This window comes from Mustelus asterias, chromosome 24 (assembly GCF_964213995.1).
Source record: "Mustelus asterias chromosome 24, sMusAst1.hap1.1, whole genome shotgun sequence".
NCBI lineage: Eukaryota > Metazoa > Chordata > Chondrichthyes > Carcharhiniformes > Triakidae > Mustelus > Mustelus asterias.
The window spans coordinates 600,427-618,972 of NC_135824.1; the positions used below are offsets into that span (position 1 = coordinate 600,427).

General features: G+C 49.0%; 1 protein-coding gene across 3 annotated transcripts in view; it reads left to right on the top strand.

Moving 5' to 3' along the window:
• Positions 1-235: 235 nt before the first annotated feature.
• The window catches only part of sqor (sulfide quinone oxidoreductase), a 59,966-nt gene continuing 41,655 nt past the window's right edge, over positions 236-18,546 (top strand). Inside the window, exons 1-3 of one of the 3 annotated variants that reach the window (XM_078241141.1) lie at positions 236-305; positions 9,390-9,488; positions 14,287-14,516. In XM_078241141.1, coding sequence (XP_078097267.1) covers positions 14,304-14,516 — 213 coding nt within the window. In that variant the 5' untranslated portion in view covers positions 236-305; positions 9,390-9,488; positions 14,287-14,303. The remainder of the gene's footprint in view (positions 306-9,389; positions 9,489-14,286; positions 14,517-18,546) is intronic. The other 2 variants (XM_078241140.1, XR_013500751.1) reach the window with 2 other exon arrangements.

Consider the following 18,546-nt stretch of genomic DNA (forward strand, 5'->3'; position numbering starts at 1 on the left):
GGGGGGAAGGGGGGGAGTGAGCCCCGCCCCCTTCAGCCCCGCCCCTTCGATCCCCGCCCCTTCTCCTCGCCCTGCCCCCTCCCCTCGCACGCTCCATCCCCTATCCGACCCCGCCCCTCCACGAGCCCCGCCCTCTAACCCCGCCCCTATCCATAGCCCCGCCCTCTAACCCCGCCCCTATCCATAGCCCCACCCTCTAACCCCGCCCCTATCCATAGCCCCGCCCACCCGGGCGGGCTCGCGGTTTTGGGCGGAGTTTCCCAAAGCTGATTTTCTGAACGTGCCGCGGATCGGGAGCGGAGCCGGTAAGAGAGCCGGGGGAGGGGGGAATGGGGTAAAGGGGGGAATGGGGTAAAGGGGGGAATGGGGTAAAGGGGGGAATGGGGTAAAGGGGGGAATGGGGGACTCAAGGTGAAGACTGTGGAGGTCGCGGTTAAAATCCGTCCCAGGGACCAGATGGAAAATTCCTGAAGCGACAGCAGCGCAAACCCAGAGTCAACCCTGTGTGGGGGGGGGGGGAGAGACAGGGATTGGGGTCAATGAGGGGGGCAATGAGAGGGGGCAATGAGGGGGCAATGAGTGAGGAGAGGGGGGAAATCAGTGGGGAGAGGGGGGAAATGAGTGGGGAGAGGGGGGAAAGAGGTGGGAGCGAGGGGGGAAAGAGGTGGGAGCGAGGGGGGAAAGAGGTGGGAGCGAGGGGGGAAAGAGGTGGGAGCGAGGGGGGAAAGAGGTGGGAGCGAGGGGGGAACGAGGTGGGAGCGAGGGGGGAAAGAGGTGGGAGCGAGGGGGGAAAGAGGTGGGAGCGAGGGGGGAAAGAGGTGGGAGCGAGGGGGAAAGAGGTGGGAGCGAGGGGGAACGAGGTGGGAGCGAGGGGGGACGAGGTGGGGGAGAGGGGGAACGAGGTGGGAGCGAGGGGGGAGAGGGGGAACGAGGTGGGAGCGAGGGGGGACGAGGTGGGAGCGAGGGGGGAGAGGGGGAACGAGGTGGGAGCGAGGGGGGAGAGGGGGAACGAGGTGGGAGCGAGGGGGGAGAGGGGGAACGAGGTGGGAGCGAGGGGGGAGAGGGGGAACGAGGTGGGAGCGAGGGGGGAGAGGGGGAACGAGGTGGGAGCGAGGGGGAACGAGGTGGGAGCGAGGGGGAGAGGGGGAACGAGGTGGGAGCGAGGGGGGAGAGGGGGAACGAGGTGGGAGCGAGGGGGGAGAGGGGGAACGAGGTGGGAGCGAGGGGGGAGAGGGGGAACGAGGTGGGAGCGAGGGGGGAGAGGGGGAGCGAGGGGGGAGAGGGGGAACGAGGGGGGAGAGGGGGAACGACGGAGCAGGGGGGATTGAGGGGGGAACGGCGGAGGAGGGGGGGAACGAGGGAGGAGAGGGGGAACGAGGGAGGAGGAGGGGGGAATGATGGGGGGGAGAGGGGTGAATGGGGGTGTGGGGGGAATGCGGGAGGTGGGAATGAGGGGGAATGGGGGAAAAGGGGGAGGGGGAATGTGGGAGAGGGGGCAGCATGGGCGTAAAGTGGTGGAGGGGGCAGCGGGGGGGGGAATATGGGGGAGTGGGCAGTGGGGGGGAATGTGGGGGAGCGGGGGAATGAGGGGAAAGGGGAGAGTGGGGGAACGGGGGGGGAAATGAGGTGGGGGGGAATGATGGGGGGGAGAGGGGTGAATGGGGGGAGGGGGGAATGCAGGAGGTCGGAACGAGGGGGAATATGGGAAAGGGGGGGGAATGCGGGGGAGGGGGGAATGCGGGAGGTGGGAATGAGGGGAAAGGGGGGAGGGAGGAATGTGGGGGAGGGGGCAGCGGGGGGGGAATGTGGGGGACGGGGCAGCGGGGGGGGGAATGTGGGGGACGGGGCAGCGGGGGGGGGAATGTGGGGGAGGGGGCAACGGGGGGGAATGTGGGGGACGGGGCAGCGGGGGGAATGTGGGGGAGTGGCACGGTGGGAGAATGTGGCGGAGGGGGCAGTGGAGGGGAATGGGGGGTGGGGGCAGCGGGGGGGGGAAATGTGGGGGAGGAGGCAGCAGGGGGGATGGGGGGAGGGGGCAGCAGGGGGGAATGGGGCGGAGGGGGCAGCAGGGGGGAATGGGAGGGAGGGGGCAGCAGGGGGGAATGGGGGGAGGGGGCAGCAGGGGGGAATGGGGGGGAGGGGCAGCAGGGGGGGGGGAGTGTGGGGGAGGGGGCAGCAGGGGGGAATGGGGGGAGGGGCAGCAGGGGGGAGGGGCAGCGGGTGGGGGAGGGGGCAGCGGGGGGGGGAGTGTGGGGGAGGGGGCAGCAGGGGGGAGGGGGAAGCGGGGGGAGGGGGCAGCGGGGGGGAGGGGGCAGCGGGGGGGAGGGGGCAGCGGGGGGGGAGTGTGAGGGAGGGGGCAGCAGGGGGGAGGGGGGAATGGGGGGGAGGGGGAAGCGGGGGGGAGGGGGGAAGCGGGGGGGAGGGGGAAGCGGGGGGGAGGGGGGAAGCGGGGGGGAGGGGGCAGCGGGGGGGAGTGTGGGGGAGGGGGCAGCAGGGGGGAATGGGGGGGAGGGGGCAGCGGGGGGAGTGTGGGGGAGGGGGCAGGAATGGGGGGGGGCGAATGTGGGGGAGGGGGCGGGGGGAATGTGGGGGAGGGGGCGGGGTGGGGTGTGGGGGGTGTGGCATGTAGGGGAGGGGGTGGTGTGGGTGGCAGGAGTGGTGGGGGATGGTGAGTGAGGGGGTTGCTGGTGGGGGGGTGGTGCGGGACGGGGGTGGTGGGGGAGGGGAGGTAGCGGGAAGGGGGGTGATGGGGAAGCGGGTGGGGACAGGGGATTGATGGGGAGAGGGGTGGGGGAGGAGGGGGCAGTGGTGAGTTGATTGGGGGGGTGAGGGGGCGTTTGGAGGATGGGGGAGGGGGCAGTGGGGTGAGGGGGGAGGGGGCAGTGATTGAGTTAAAGTTTGATATAGAATTTAAACATCTTAGTCAAAGCAGTGTTCTTTTTAAAAAATTCCATCAGGAAATCATAAATTTTAAGGTGCTCCTAAAATAATATAAAACCAGTTTACAGACGGAGCTCTGGAGGAATACAGAGAGAGTAGGAAAGAACTCAAACGGGGAGTTAGAAGGGCAAAAAGAGGTCACAAAATGCTCTTGGCAAATAGGATTAAGGAAAATCCTAAGGCATTTTATTCATATGTTAGGAACAAAAGAGTTGTCAGGGAAAAAGTCGGACCTCTCAGGGACAAAGGAGAGGAATTATGCTTAGAACCCAAGGGAATAGGGGAGATCCTAAATGAATACTTTGCATCGGTATTCACAAAGGAGAGGGACTTGTTGACTGGGAGTGTCTCAGAGGGAGGTGTTGACTCGTTAGAGAGAACCTCCGTTACAAGGGAGGAACTGTTAGGTTTTTTAGGTAACATTAAAACTGACAAATCCCCAGGGCCTGATGGCATCTATCCTAGACTGCTCAGGGAGACAAGAGATGTAATTGCTGGGCCTCTGACGGAAATCTTTGTCTCTTCATTGGACACAGGTGAGGTCCCTGAGGATTGGAGGATAGCGAATGTGGTACCGTTATTTAAGAAGGGTAGCAGGGATAATCCGGGCAATTATAGGCCAGTGAGCTTGACATCCGTGGTAGGGAAGTTGTTGGAGAGGATTCTTAGAGACAGGATGTATGTGCATTTAGAACGGAACAATCTCATTAGTGACAGACAGCCTGGTTTTGTAAGAGGGAGGTCGTGCCTTACAAATTTGGTGGAGTTTTTTGAGGAAGTGACAAAAACAGTTGACGAAGGAAGGGCCGTGGATGTCGTCTATATGGATTTCAGTAAGGCATTTGACAAAGTCCCTCATGGCAGGTTGGTTAAGAAGGTTAAGGCTCATGGGATACAAGGAGAGGTGGCTAGATGGGTAGAAAACTGGCTTGGCCACAGGAGACAGAGGGTAACAGTCAAAGGGTCTTTTTCCGGCTGGAGGTCTGTGACCAGTGGTGTTTCGCAGGGCTCTGTACTGGGATCTCTGCTATTTGTGATATATATAAATGATTTGGAAGAAGGTGTAACTGGTGTTATCAGCAAGTTTGCGGATGACACGAAGATAGCTGGACTTACGGATAGCGATGAACATTGTCGGACAATACAGCAGGATATAGATAGGCTGGAAAATTGGGCGGCGAAATGGCAGATGGAATTTAATCCAGATAAATGCGAAGTGATGCATTTTGGAAGAACTAATGTAGGGGGGAGTTATACAATAAATGGCAGAGCCATAAAGAGTATAGAAACACAGAGGGACCTAGGTGTGCAAGTCCACAAATCTTTGAAGGTGGCAACACAGGTGGAGAAGGTGGTGAAGAAGGCATATGGCATGCTTGCCCTTATAGGACGGGGTATAGAGTATAAAAGCTGGAGTCTGATGTTGCAGCTATATAGAACACTGGTTAGGCCACATTTGGAGTACTGCGCCCAGTTCTGGTCGCCGCACTACCAGAAGGACGTGGAGGCTTTAGAGAGAGTGCAGAGAAGGTTTACCAGGATGTTGCCTGATATGGAGGGTCTTAGCTATGTGGAGAGATTGGGTAAACTGGGCTTGTTCTCCCTGGAAAGACGGAGAATGAGGGGAGACCTAATAGAGATGTACAAAATTATGAAGGCTATGGATAGGATGAACGGTGGGAAACTTTTTCCCAGGTCGGAGGTGACGATCACAAGGGGTCATGGGCTCAAGGTGAGAGGGACGAGGTATAACGCAGATATCAGAGGGACGTTTTTTACACAGAGAGTGGTGGGGGCCTGGAATGTGCTGCCAAGTAGGGTGGTGGAGGCAGACACGCTGGAATCGTTTAAGACTTACCTGGATGGTCACATGGGCAGTCTGGGAATGGAGGGATACAAACGAATGGTTTACTTGGACCAATGAGCGGCACAGGCTTGGAGGGCTGAAGGGCCTGTTTCCTGTTCTTTGTACAGGTCTTTAAACCTCATCAGTTATAACCTTGCCACATGAATCAGTATTGTAAATAGCCAATATAATCAAAGGACTCTGAAGAAGAGTCATACAGACAAGAAACATTGACTCTCTTTCTCTCTCCACAAGGAGATTAAAAATGAGGTGCACTGAAATTGAAAATAATTAGGGTTAAGTATTGACATGCTCCCAGATGGGGCACGGAACAACCAAGTGTGGAAAAAAGTTCCTTCCATGGCACCTATAATGTAGAAATTGTTCCCAAGGTGCGTGTTGTGAAAATAAATAAAAGGGATGAAGATAGTACCATGCTCTGTTTCTATTACTGTAGATCGGCAGCTATTTCTCCTGTGCCACAGTTTTTTAGCTGCTACTTTTGGAGTTATCAGTTTGTCTTGGTGAGTTCCTGCTAGTCGTGTTGATTCATGCAGTAAAGAGGCTGTGTGCTCAATGATCACTATAAAAGGGCTTGGTCTCTTTTGCAACAAAGACTCTGGTGTTATTGCACAATTAGCCTATTTGTGAACTATTCCACACTAATTCTCCAAACTCAGGATGTCAACTTTGTGTTGAGAATAACTTCATTGTGAAGCCTGGAGATAATTTAGAGCTGAACTCAAAAAATCTAGTAAGAAGTCTCACAACACCAGGTTAAAGTCCAACAGGTTTATTTGGCAGCACAAGCTTTCGGAGTCTCGCTCCTTCAGGTAAGTGAGGACTTGTGTTCACAAACAGGGCATATACAGACACAAACTCAATTTACAAGATAATGGTTGGAATGCAAGTCTTTACAGGTAATCTAGTCTTAAAGATACAGACAATGTGAGTGGAGAGAGGGCAAAGCACAAGTTAAAGAGATGTGTATTGTCTCCAGACAGGACAGTTAGTGAGATTTTGCAAGTCTTGGAGGTTACAGATAGTGTGACATGAACCCAAGATCCCTGTTGAGGCCGTCCTCATGTGTGCGGAACTTGGCTATCAGTCTCTGCTCAGCGATTCTACGTTGTCGTGTGTCATGAAGGCCGCCTTGGAGAACACTTACCTGAAGATCAGAGGCTGAATGCCCGTGACTGCTGAAATGTTCCCCGACAGGAAGGGAACACTCCTGCCTGGTGATTGTCGAGCGGTGTTCATTCATCTGTTGTCGTAGCGTCTGCATGGTCTCGCCAATGTACCATGCCTCGGGACATCCTTTCCTGCAGCGTATCCTAGTTCTAGAGTCCCCCACCATCAGGAACATTCTTTCTGAATCTACCCTGTCTAACTCTGTTAGAATTTTATAAGTTTCTATGAGATCCATTCTCACTCTTCTAAACTCCAGTGAATATTTCCTAACAGACTTAGTCTCTCCTCATATGACAGACCTGCCATCCCAGGAATCAGTCTGGTAAACCTTCGCTATACTCCCTCTATAGCAAGGACGTCCTTCCTCAGATAAGGACACCAAAACTGCACACAATACTCCAGGTGTGGCCTCACCAACGCCCAATACAATTGCAGCAAAACATCCCTATCCCTATATTCAAATCCTCTCGCTATGAAGGCCAACATACCATTTGCCGCCTTTACTGCCTGCTGTACCTGCGCGCTTACTCTCAGCGACTGATGCACGAGGACTCCAAGGTCTTGCTGAGTATCCACCTCTCTCAATTTATACCCATTTAAGTAATAATCTGTCTTCCTATTATTGCTACCAAAGTGGATAACCTCACATTTATCCACATTATACTGCATCTGCCATGCAGATGCCCACACACTCACTGTGTCCAAATCACACTGAAGCATCTCTGCATTCTCCTCACAGCTCTCCCTCCCACCCAAATTTGGAGATATTACATTCAGTTCCCTGTTCCAAATCATTAATACATAATGTGAATCTGTGAGGAAGATGCACAGCGCCTTCAAATGGAAGTCGACAGGTTAAGTTAATGGGCAATAAGGTGGCTATTGACAATACTTATCCAAGGAAGAATGTATGGATTGTAGTGAAGGCTCACGAGATTGATTTCTGGCCTGTCCAAGAAGAGAAATTGAGTCGAATGGCCCATACTCTAGTTTTTGAGGTGATTTCATCCTGAGAGGCCTTGATGGGGTAGATTATAAGTGCCCATATCTCTGTCTGGAGCTCAGGGCTGGAATCTCGTGATCAGACCTACCAACCACCTCAGATGAAGATGAGCAGTTTTTTCAGTTAGAGGCTTGGGACTCATTGGAATTCTCCACTCCATGTGGGCATTCAGTATATTCTTGGTAGGTTTTTGAATTTTAATGGAATGAAGGGATTTGGGGATGAGGCTGTTAGATGGATTAGGGTGAAGAATATCCATGATTGTAGCGATTGTGGAGCAGACACAAGCAGTTGTATGGTTGAGGGAACAGAGATATAGACACATGTCAAAGAATCATTGAATCACTACAGTGCAGAAGGAGGCCGTTCAGCCCATCGGGTCTGCATTGACTCTCCGACAGAACATCCCACGCAGGCCCTATCCCCATAACCACATGCATTTACTCCACTAATCCCCCTTACCTACACACCTTGGGACATTAAGGGACAATTTAGCATGGCCAACCTACCTAATCTGCACATCCTGGGTAAATGTGTGGAGTTTGCACCTTCTCCCCATGTTTGCGTGGGTTTCTTCCAGGTGCTCCAGTTTCCTCCCGCAGTCCAAAGATATGCGAGTTAGGTTCATTGGCCATGCCAAATTGTCCCTGAGTGTCAGGGGGATTAGTAGGGTAAATACATGGGGATAGGGCCTGGGTGGGATTGTTATCAGTGCAAGCTCAATAGGCCGAATGGCTTCTTTCTGCACTGTGGGTATTCTATGATGTTTGGACTGTGGGAGGAAACTGGAGCACCAGCAAGAAACCCATGCAGACACGGGGAGAATGTGCAAACTCCATACAGTCACTCAAGGCTGGAATCGAACCTGGGTCCCTGATGCTGTGATGCAGCTGTGCTAATCACAATGGCACCATGCACTTTTGTTAAATTGTGTTCAGGCTAGAGTGGATCCACTTACTGAATTAAAACAGAAAATGCAGCAAATACAGAGGGTCTGTGTCGGGGAAATGGAGTCGATGTTTTGGGTTGATTCCTTTTCATCAGAAAAATGATTAACCGGAGAAGTTCTGATGAAAGCTGACCATCCTGGAACATGAACTGTTTCCCTCTTGTGACGATACTATTCTATTCATTTATTTTATGCTTTAAGAATCAGTGTTTTGTTACAAACAGTCATAGAACATAGAACAATACAGCTCAATACAGGCCCTCAGCCCACAATGTTGTGCTGAACCTTTTCCGAAACCAAGATCAAGCTCCCCCACTCCCTATCATTCTAGTGTGCTCCATGTGCCTATCCAATAACCGCTTGAAAGTTCCTAAAGTGTCCAACTCCACTATCACAGCAGGCAGTCCATTCCACACCCCAACCACTCTCTGCGTAAAGAACCTACCTCGTACATCCCTCCTATATCTTCCACCATGAACCTTATAGTTATGCCCCCTAGTAACAGCTACATCCACCCGAGGAAATAGTCTCTGAATGTCCACTCTATCTATCCTCCTCATCATCTTATAAACCTCTATTAAGTCGCCTCTCAACCTCCTCCGCTCTAAAGAGAAAAGCCCCAGCTCCCTCAACCTTTCCTCATAAGACCTACCCTCCAAACCAGGCAGCATCCTGGTAAATCTCCTTTGCACTCTTTCCAATGCTTCCACATCCTTCTTATAGTCGGTTTGTCTGGAAGGAATATAGCAGATGCTGGAAAGCAGGATAATTACTCAATTTAGCCATGTAAGTGTTTATTTAGCAGAAGGTTTGATGAGCTTTTGTTTACCAAAGAAGAGGACTTTAGGATGTTTCCTTGATTAAAGTAATGGAAAGGTGAGTTAGGTATACAGGGTCATATAGTCATGTAACACAAAATGGGTGGAGCTAGGTTTGTAGCTGAGAAAAAACGCTTTCTGAGTTCAGTTACTGGTGAGAGCTGTTTAAAGATAGAAGCCTACAAGAAGCTTGCTGTATACAAACTCTCTGTAAGCTCCAAAGCTGTTAACAAAGGTTAAAGCAAGTATGCCTGGATTTGCTAACAATTTTTAAAGTGGGGTTTGTCTGTAAGAGAAATATTGCTTAATTGGAACTAAATAGTAATACGTTGAGTTGTTTATTTTCATATTTAAAGATTGTTCAACAGTTAAGAGTTAAACTCTTTGATTTTGTTAGTTATATTTTAACTGTGTTATGAATAAAGCTTATTTTGATTTTAAAAATCCCTCATTTGTCAGTGGAATCACTCTTGGGGCAATGCATCCTTTCATCACATTGATCCCAAAATAGAAAAATTGGTGGGGTCTAGTCTGGCTTGGGATGAGATATATACCTTGAGGTTTCTGATTTACACTCTAACATTCTCCACAAATGCTGCCTGACTTGCTGAGTTTTTCCAGCATTTTCTGTTTTTATTTCAGATTTCCAGCGCCTGCAGGATTTTTGTTTGTATTTTCACCTGACTGGATTTGTTAATGCTGCTCCTACGCTCTAATCAACGGCGAGTGGATACAATTGAGGTGCATAATCAGAATTTGAATTCTAGAATGAATGTCCAGTTTTGGAACTCATTTGTAGTTAGTTCTGTAGTAAACAAGTATTTGAGTGGAATCACCACGAAAGGCATTTGTGCAGCGAGTGAGATACTGACCCTCCCGTAACTGCAGTTGGTCAAACTGTGAAAAACGTTAGTGCTGATAAAAAAACAAAACATTAAAGTATTTGCAAAAATTGGCTCAGGTTGCTGTTGACCAGTGCTTGGAACTGTAAATTATTGTGACAGGAAATGTTAAAATGAACAGTCAAATCAAGTATTTACAGCTTTTTTAAAAAAACTTGATTGAAGAAGCGAGCTTGATAAAGAGTTTGTAGGTGAAATGTCAGGAGTGCAAACTTGAAAGGGGTGTTCAAAATTATGTAGGCTTCTGATAGAGTAAATAAGGAGAAATAATTTCCACTGATGGAAGAGTCACGTTTAAGATACTTGGTAAAGAACCAAGACGAGATGAGAATAAATTTATGTACACAGCAAGTTATGGTCGGGAATGCGCTGCCTGGAAGAGTAGTGGTAGGAGATTCAAGAATAAGTTTCAAAAGCAATTGGATAAATACTGAAAAAGGAGCAATTGCAGGAGTGTTGGGAAAGGGCAGAGGTCAGATACGATGGACCAGGAGGTGGCTTCTGTTCAGTAACTTCCAATAATTATCTCCATGAAAGTTTGACTTATCACAGGACTTGTAGAACAGAGAGTCAGTAATGTTGAGAAGATGGTTGTGTAAGGGGCATGTCGAGTCCTTAGTCATCCCAACTGCTTTTTCGGCATCGACTGTGCAGCTGAAGGTCAGGGAACATCCTTGTGGAACATTCTGGTTTTAAAATGATTCATCTAAAGCAATTTTTATTCTTTACTGGGATGTGGGCATCGCTAGCAAGGCCAGCATTTGTTACTGATCCTTAATTAACCCAAGAGTCTGAAGCAGTGAATATCAGGAGGCAAGTTAACTGTCAAATCTATCTTTCTTTGTCAAAATATAAGCATTAAGTACTTATTTTAGTTTTGCTAAAATACCTTTCCCCAACTGCAGCAACTCATTTTCTTGTAGCAAGAAGTGTAATTAATGTTTCCAAAAGCTGCATTACCTGCCCAGTAAGAGTTTTAACAGCACCAGGTTAAAGTCCAACAGGTTTATTTGGTAGCAAATGCCATTAGCTTTTGGAGTGCTGCTCCTTCGTCAGATGGAGTGGATATCTGCTCTCAAACAGGGCACAGAGGTCAGATACGATGGACCAGGAGGTGGCTTCTGTTCAGTAACTTCCAATAACTCCCGTGCCCTGTTTGAGAGCAGATATCCACTCCACCTGACGAAGGAGCAGCGCCCCAAAAGCTAATGGCATTTGCTACCAAATAAACCTGTTCGACTTTAACCTGGTGTTGTTGAAACTCTTACTGTGTTTACCCCAGTCCAACGCCGGCATCTCCACATCATGATTACCTGCCCACTGCAGGGTTAAGAGTATTTCCTCAGGGCTGGAGGGGAAGGATCCAGTTGCCATGATCCGTGTGGGTACCAGTGACGTAGGTAGGACTAGGAAAGAAGTTTCGGTGAAGGAGACTGAGCAGCTAGGGGCTAAATTAAAAAGCAGCTTTACAATAGATAATAATCTCTGGATTTATGAGCTGAACCAAAAGAGATTGGCATTAGGGTATATAAGACCAGAGAAGTTGATTGCATGGTTGAAAAATTGGTGTGGGAGAAATGGGTTTCAATTCATCGGGCACTGACATCGGTACTGGGGGGAAAAGGGAGCTGTACCTCTGTGTTGGAGGAGCCAGTGTTCTGGTGATTCATCTAACGAGAGCTGAACTGAGGTTTTTAAACTAAATAGTTGGGGAGGGGGGTTTGGCAGGGTGGGGTGGGGAGGAAAGAGTGTTCAAATGAGGGGAATTTAGCAAGTTAGAGATGTAGTGGAAGAGACTTAAGGAGATATTTCATCTACACTCAGCAAAGATTCATTCCAGTGAGACAGAATCTGAAGGATGCATCAGCGTGGCTAACTAAGGAAGTTAAAGATAATAACAAATTAAAATAAAAACTGTACAATTCTGTGCAGATGAGTCATAGAACAGAAAATTGGACAGAATTTAATAAACAGCAAAGGGAGAAATTAAGAGTACAGGAGTAAGCTAGCTATAAATATAAAAACAGTAAAGGGTATCGACAAGTATTAAAAACAACTAAAGTGAACATTGGTCCTTTAGAGAGTGAGAATGGGGAATTAATAAGTTCACTGTGGATGAATTGAACAGATATTTTGTGTCTGTCTTCACTGTAGAAGTCAAATAACAAATAACATCCCAGAAATGATTGTGAATCAGGAGGTGAAAGGGAGGGAGGAATTTAAAACCATTCCAATCACCAGGGAAAGGAACCAAAGAACCATAAGAAAATTACAGCTCAGAAACAGGCCTTTTGGCCCTTCTTGTCTGTGCCGAACCATTTTTTGCCTCGTCCCACTGACCTGCACTTGGACCATATCCCTCCACACCCCTCTCATCCATGAACCCGTCCAAGTTTTTCTTAAATGTTAAAAGTGACCCCGCATTTACCACTTTATCCGGTAGCTCATTCCACACTCCCACCACTCTCTGCGTGAAGAAGCCCCCCCTAATATTCCCTTTAAACTTTTCTCCTTTCACCCTTAACCCATGCCCTCTGGTTTTTTTCTCCCCTAGCCTCAGTGGAAAAAGCCTGCTTGCATTCACTCTATCTATACCTATCAAAATCTTATACACCTCTATCAAATCTCTCCTCATTCTTCTACGCTCCAGGGAATAAAGTCCCAACCTATTCAATCTCTCTGTAACTCAGCTTCTCAAGTCCCGGCAACATCCTTGTGAACCTTCTCTGCACTCTTTCAACCTTATTTACATCCTTCCTGTAACTAGGTGACCAAAACTGTGCACAATACTCTAAATTCGGCCTCACCGATGCCTTATATAACCTTACCATAACACTCCAACTTTTATACTCGATACTCCAATTTATAAAGGCCAATGTACCAAAGGCACTCTTTACGACCCTATCCACCTGTGACGTCACTTTTAGGGAATTCTGTACCTGTATTCCCAGATCCCTCTGTTCAACTGCACTCTTCAGAGTTCTACCATTTACCCTGTACGTTCTTCTTTGGTTTGTCCTTCCAAAGTGCAATGTCTGCGTTAAATTCCATTTGCCATTTTTCAGCCCATTTTTCTAGTTGGTCCAAATCCCTCTGCAAGCTTTGAAAACCTTCCTCACTGTCCACTACACCTCCAATCTTTGTATCATCAGCAAACTTGCTGATCCAATTGACCAGATCATTGATATAGATGACAAACAGCAATGGACCCAACACCGATCCCTGCGGCACACCACTAGTCACAGGCCTCCACTCAGAGAAGCAATCCTCCACAACCACTCTCTGGCTTCTTCCTTTGAAAGAGTAAGAAGTCTCACAACACCAGGTTAAAGTCCAACAGGTTTATTTGACAGCAAAACCTGTTGGACTTTAACCTGGTGTTGTGAGACTTCTTACTGTGTTTACCCCAGTCCAACGCCGGCATCTCCACATCATGACTACCATCTTCCATTGAGCCAGTGTCTAATCCAATTTACTACCTCCCCATCTATACCCAGCGACTGAACCTTCCTAACTAACCTCCCATGAGGGACCTTGTCAAAGGCCTTGCTGAAATCCAGGTAGACAACAACTACCGCCTTCCCTTCATCCACTTTCCTGGTAACCTCCTCGAAAAACTCTAATAGATTGGTCAAACGTGACCTACCACGCACAAAGCCATGTTGACTCTCCCTAATAAGTCCCTGTCTATCCAAATATTTGTAGATCCTATCCCTTATCACACCTTCCAATAACTTGCCCACCGCCGACGTCAAACTTACTGGCCTATAATTTCCAGGATTTCTTTTGGAACCTTTTTTAAACGGAACAACATGAGCCACCCTCCAATCATCCGGCACTTCCCCCGTGAATACTGACATTTTAAATATGTCTGCCAGGGCCCCTGCAAGTTCAACACTAGCTTCCCTCAAGGTCCGTTGGAATACCTTGTCCGGCCCTGGGGATTTATCCACTCTCTGATTTGCCTCAAGACAGCAAGCACCTCCTCCCCTTTAATCTGTAAAGATTCCATGACCTCCCCACCTGTTTGCCCTATTTCCATAGACTCCATGCCCGTTTCCTCAGTAAATACGGATGCAAAAAAACCATTTAGTATCTCCCCCATCTCTTTTGGTTCCATACACAGTCTATCACTCTGGTCTTCAAGAGGTCCAATTTTATCCCTCACTATCCTTTTGCTCCTAACATACCTATAGAAGCTCTTTGGAAACTGCTGCTGGGATAGTAGATATATTGGTCTTCATTTTCCAAAATTCCTGAGATTCAGGAAAGATCCCATCAGATTGGGAAAGAGTGGCAATGTTTGGGTTGCTTAGCTGAGTTCCACAGGGATTGAGCTTCAACTATTTACAGTTGGTGTGATTGGATGAGGAGCTCGAGTAGGTTCCCTATCTGACTGCAGCTGGTTTCCAATTTAGTGAGTAATTAACTGCTTATGAACCAATCAGGCAGGGTTTTTTGAGTTAACAGGCCAGCTCTGACAAAGGGTCATCTAGACTCAAAACGTTGGCTCTATTCTCTCTCCACAGATGCTGTCAGACATGCTGAGGTTTTCCAGCATTTTCTGTTTTTGTTTCAGATTCCAGCATGCGCAGGATTTTGCTTTTATACAAGATATTTGTCCTGTTTCATTGCAGGATTTAGTAACACCAGGATGGCCACACTTCAACTTTGCTCAAAGCTCTCCAAACTCGGGCTCCAGACCCTGACCACTGGTGTCCGGGAATTCTCCATCTCCTCAAACTGGGCATCCAAAAGTCACTATGATGTATTAGTGGTTGGAGGTGGAACTGGAGGGATCACCATGAGTGCTCGGATGAAGAGAAAAGTGGGAGCCAAAAATGTAGCCATCATCGAGCCAAGTGAGGTAAGAGACTCATTTCCTCAGAGGAAACAGGAGAAAGTTTTAAATGTCTTGAGGGGGAGAAGGTTAGGGGGGGGGGAGGGTTGGGGGGAAGGTGGGGGGGGAGGGTTGGGGGGAAGGTGGGGGGGGAGGGTTAGGGGGGCGGGGACGGTAGGGGGGAGGGTTAGAGGGACGGGGACGGTAGGGGGGAGGGTTAGGGGGACGGTGAGGGGGGGGAGGGTTAGGAGGACGAGGATGGCAGAGAGGGGGTGGTTATGGAGTAGAGGGGGGAGCGGGGTTGGTGGTGAGGGAGGAGGGGGCAGTAGAGGCAGGGGGTGGGGAGTGAGAAAGGTGGAAGGGGGAGAGGAGCAGGGTTAGTGGTGGATGAGGGAGGGAGGCAGAGGGATGGAAGGCCAAAGCTTAGGACCTTGGCAGCTCGAGGCATGTGTGAGCTATAGTGCAGCAATTAATAATTGTGTATACTCCAGAAGCCGGAATCAAATGAGTGCAAATATCTCGGTGGGCTCATGGTTGGAGGAGATTACAGAAATAAGGACAGACAATTATGGCAACCCCCAAATTGACAGCCCCACAAAATAAACAGTTCCCCTCTGCGCCCTCCCAAAAAGATACTCGCTGTAGCTCCTGTGGCTCAGATGTTGTGTGAAAATATGTGGCCATTCCCCTGAGCTCGTGTTCACTGCTCGCTATCGCTGTGTTACTGGAGGCAGTAGAGGGTGTGGATCAGGGGTGGAGGGTGTGAGGGGGCCGCTCTGTTCTTGCCTAAGCTACTGCTGCTCTTTGGATCCGACCGGCCTCCCCAGAAACAAATACCCCCCCCACCCCCCCGGTTTAGTGTCACATGATTGTGGTCACATTCAGAGGCATTTGGGAGATTTCCCTCTCTTCCATGCAGGAGTATGAACAGCCCCACCCGTTGAGTAAATCTAACTGGTTCAGTAATCCTCCATGTGGCAACCTGTCCATTCTTTAATCTTTATTATTAAAGTCAGCTGACCATCTTGATCTATGTGGTGGACTTCAGTTGTGTGTTTGTCATGCCTGGACACATCCCCTGCCAGCTCGGCTCCTCCCCTTGGCACCTAGTATAAAGGTGGCTGCCTCCTCCCCCTTGTTCAGCCCGGGTCGGTACCTGTTGGGATGTGCTCCTGATTCTGTTATGAATAAAAGCCTACAGTTGTATTGGCACACAAGTAGTCTTTTCCCTAATTGATAGCGCATCAAGTTTATTCATAACATTTGACTGAACAAGGGGGAGGAGACAGCCACCTTTATACGAGGTGACAAGGGGAGGAGCCGAGCCGGCAGGGGATGTGTCCAGGCATAACAAAGGCACAACTGAAGTCCACCACAATCTACAACACCCTTCCTAGCCACTGTCTGAGACGGAAGAAGATTTTCCGTGGCTTTGGTGTCCTGTTTGACCCTGAGTTGAGTTTCTGATTCCGAAACAAAGACCACTTATTTTCACCTGTAATGTCTCTGCTGTTTTCTCAGCTCATTGGCTGCTGAGTCCCTCACTCAAAGCATTTGTGACTCCCAGCCTCAGCTATTCCAATGCATCTTGGGCCAGTTTCTCATCTCCACGCTCTTCTAACCTTGGCACTCGTTTAAACTCTGCTTCATGGCACTTCTCCCACATTGTCTCACTGTCCATCTCCCCTGAGCTCAGTGACCTACACTGCTTCCTGGTCTGGCGATGCCTCAACTTCCCTCCTTTTGTTTAAATCCTTTTCAGAGCTTTGGCCCTTCACTATCTCTGTAACCCTCCAACCCCAGGGTCACCCCTCACTATCTCTCTGATCCCCCAACCCCAGGGTTACCCCTTACTATAGAACATAGAACAGCACAGGAACAGGCTGTGCTGATGTTGTGCCAAACATGATGCTGAATTAAACTAAACCCTTCTCTCTGCCCTTGGTCCATATCCCTCTATTCCTCGCATATTCATGTGCTTATCTAAAAGCCCCTTAAACACTCCTATTGTATCTGCCTCCACCACCACCCCTGGCAGCGCGTTCCAGTCCCTGTGTAAAAAACAAACTTACCCCTCGCATCTCGTTTCAACTTTCCCCCTCTTACCTTAAGTGGGTGTCCCCTAGTAATAGACATTTCAACTCTGGGAAGAAGATTCAAACTGTCTCTGTAGTCACCTCCTCCTACCCAGGGACATTCTCACTACCTCTGTAACTACCTCTTCCTACCCAACTGAGTTCCTCTGTCTTGTCCTCTCCTGTATCATTCCCAACCTTTGCCCAACCAGGGATGGCTCTGTCTGCAGCTTTTTAAAATAATTTTGATTTAATTTGATTTGTTATACACATGTAGACAGTGAAAAGTATTGTTTTTTGCGCACTATACAGACAAAGCATACCGTTCATAGAGAATGAAAGGAGAGAGAGTGCAGAATGTAGTGTTACAGTCAAAGTTAGGGTGAGTGAAAGATCAACTTAATGCGAGGTAGGTCCATTCAAAAGTCAGGGAAGAAGCTGTTCTTGAGTCGGTTGGTCTGTGACCTCAGACTTTTGTATCTTTTTCCCCGAAGGAAGAAGGTGGAAGAGAGAATGTCCGGGTTGCATTGGGTCCTTAATTATGCTGGCTGCTTTGTTGAGGCAGCGGGAAGTGTAGACAGAGTCAATGGATGGGAGGCTGGTTTGCGTGCCAGATTGGGCTACATTCACAACCTTTTGTAGTTTCTTGCGGTCTTGGGCAAAGCAGAAGCCATACCAGGCTGTGCTACAACCAGAATGAATGCTTTCTATGGTGCATCTGTAAAAGTTGGTGAGAATCATAGCTGACATGCCAAATTTCCTTAGTCTTCTGAGAAAGTAGAGATGTTGGTGGGCTTTCTTAACTATAGTGTCAGCATGGGTGGACCAGGCCAGGTTGTGGGTGATCTGGACACCTAAAAACTTGAAGCTCTCGACCATTTCTACTTCATCCCCATTGATGTAGACACTACGCTTCCTAAAGTTGATAATCTCCTTTGTTTTGTTGACAGTGAGGGAAAGATTATTGTTGCCGCACCAGTTCACCAGATTTTCGATCTCATTCCTGTGCTCTGTCTCGTCATTGTTTGAGATCCGACTCACTACGGTGGTGTCATCAGCAAACCTGAAAATTGAGTTGGAGGGGAATTTGGCCACACTGTCAGAGGTGTATAAGGAATATAGTAAGGGGGTGAGAACGCAGCCTTGTGGGCACTGGTGTTGAGAATGATCGTAGAGGAGGTGTTGTTGCCTATCCTTACTGATTGTGGTCTGTGGCTTAGGAAGTTCAGGATCCAGTCGCAGAGGGAGGAGCCTCTGGGGTGTGGGTGTTGCTGGTTGGGCCAGCATTTATTGCCCATCCCTAGTTGTCTTTGAGAAGGTGGTGGTGAGCTGCCTTCTTGAACCGCTGCAGTCCATGAGGTGTAGGTACACCCAGAGTGCTGTTAGGAATGTGTTCTAAGATTTGACGCAGTAACAGTGAAGGAATGGTGATATATTTCCACATTGGGATGGTGAGTGGCTTGAAGCAGAACATGTATCTGCTGCCCATTTCCTTCTAGATGGTAGTGGTTATGGGTTTGGAAAGTGCTGTTTAATGAACCTTGATGAGTTCCTGCAGTGCATCATGTAGCTGGTACACAATGCTGCTACTGTGCATCTTTGGTGAAGGGAGTGAATGTTTGTGGATGGGATGCCAATCAAGCGGGCTGCTTTGTCCTGGATGGTGTTGAGCTTCTTGAGTGTTGGAGCTGCACTCATCGAGGCAAGTGGAGAATATTCCATCACACTCCTGACTTATACCTTGTAGATGGTGGACAGGTTTTGGGAGTCAGGTGCGTTACTTGCCACAGGATTCCCAGCCTCTGACCTGCTTTTGTAGCCACAATATTTATATGGCTAGTCCAGTTCAGTTTCTGGCCAATGGTATCCCCCAGGATGTTGATAGTGGGGGTTCAGTGATGGTAATGCCATTGATTGTCTAGGAGCGATGGTTAGATGCTGTCTTGTTGGAGATGGTCGTTGCCTGGCATGTCACCTATGGT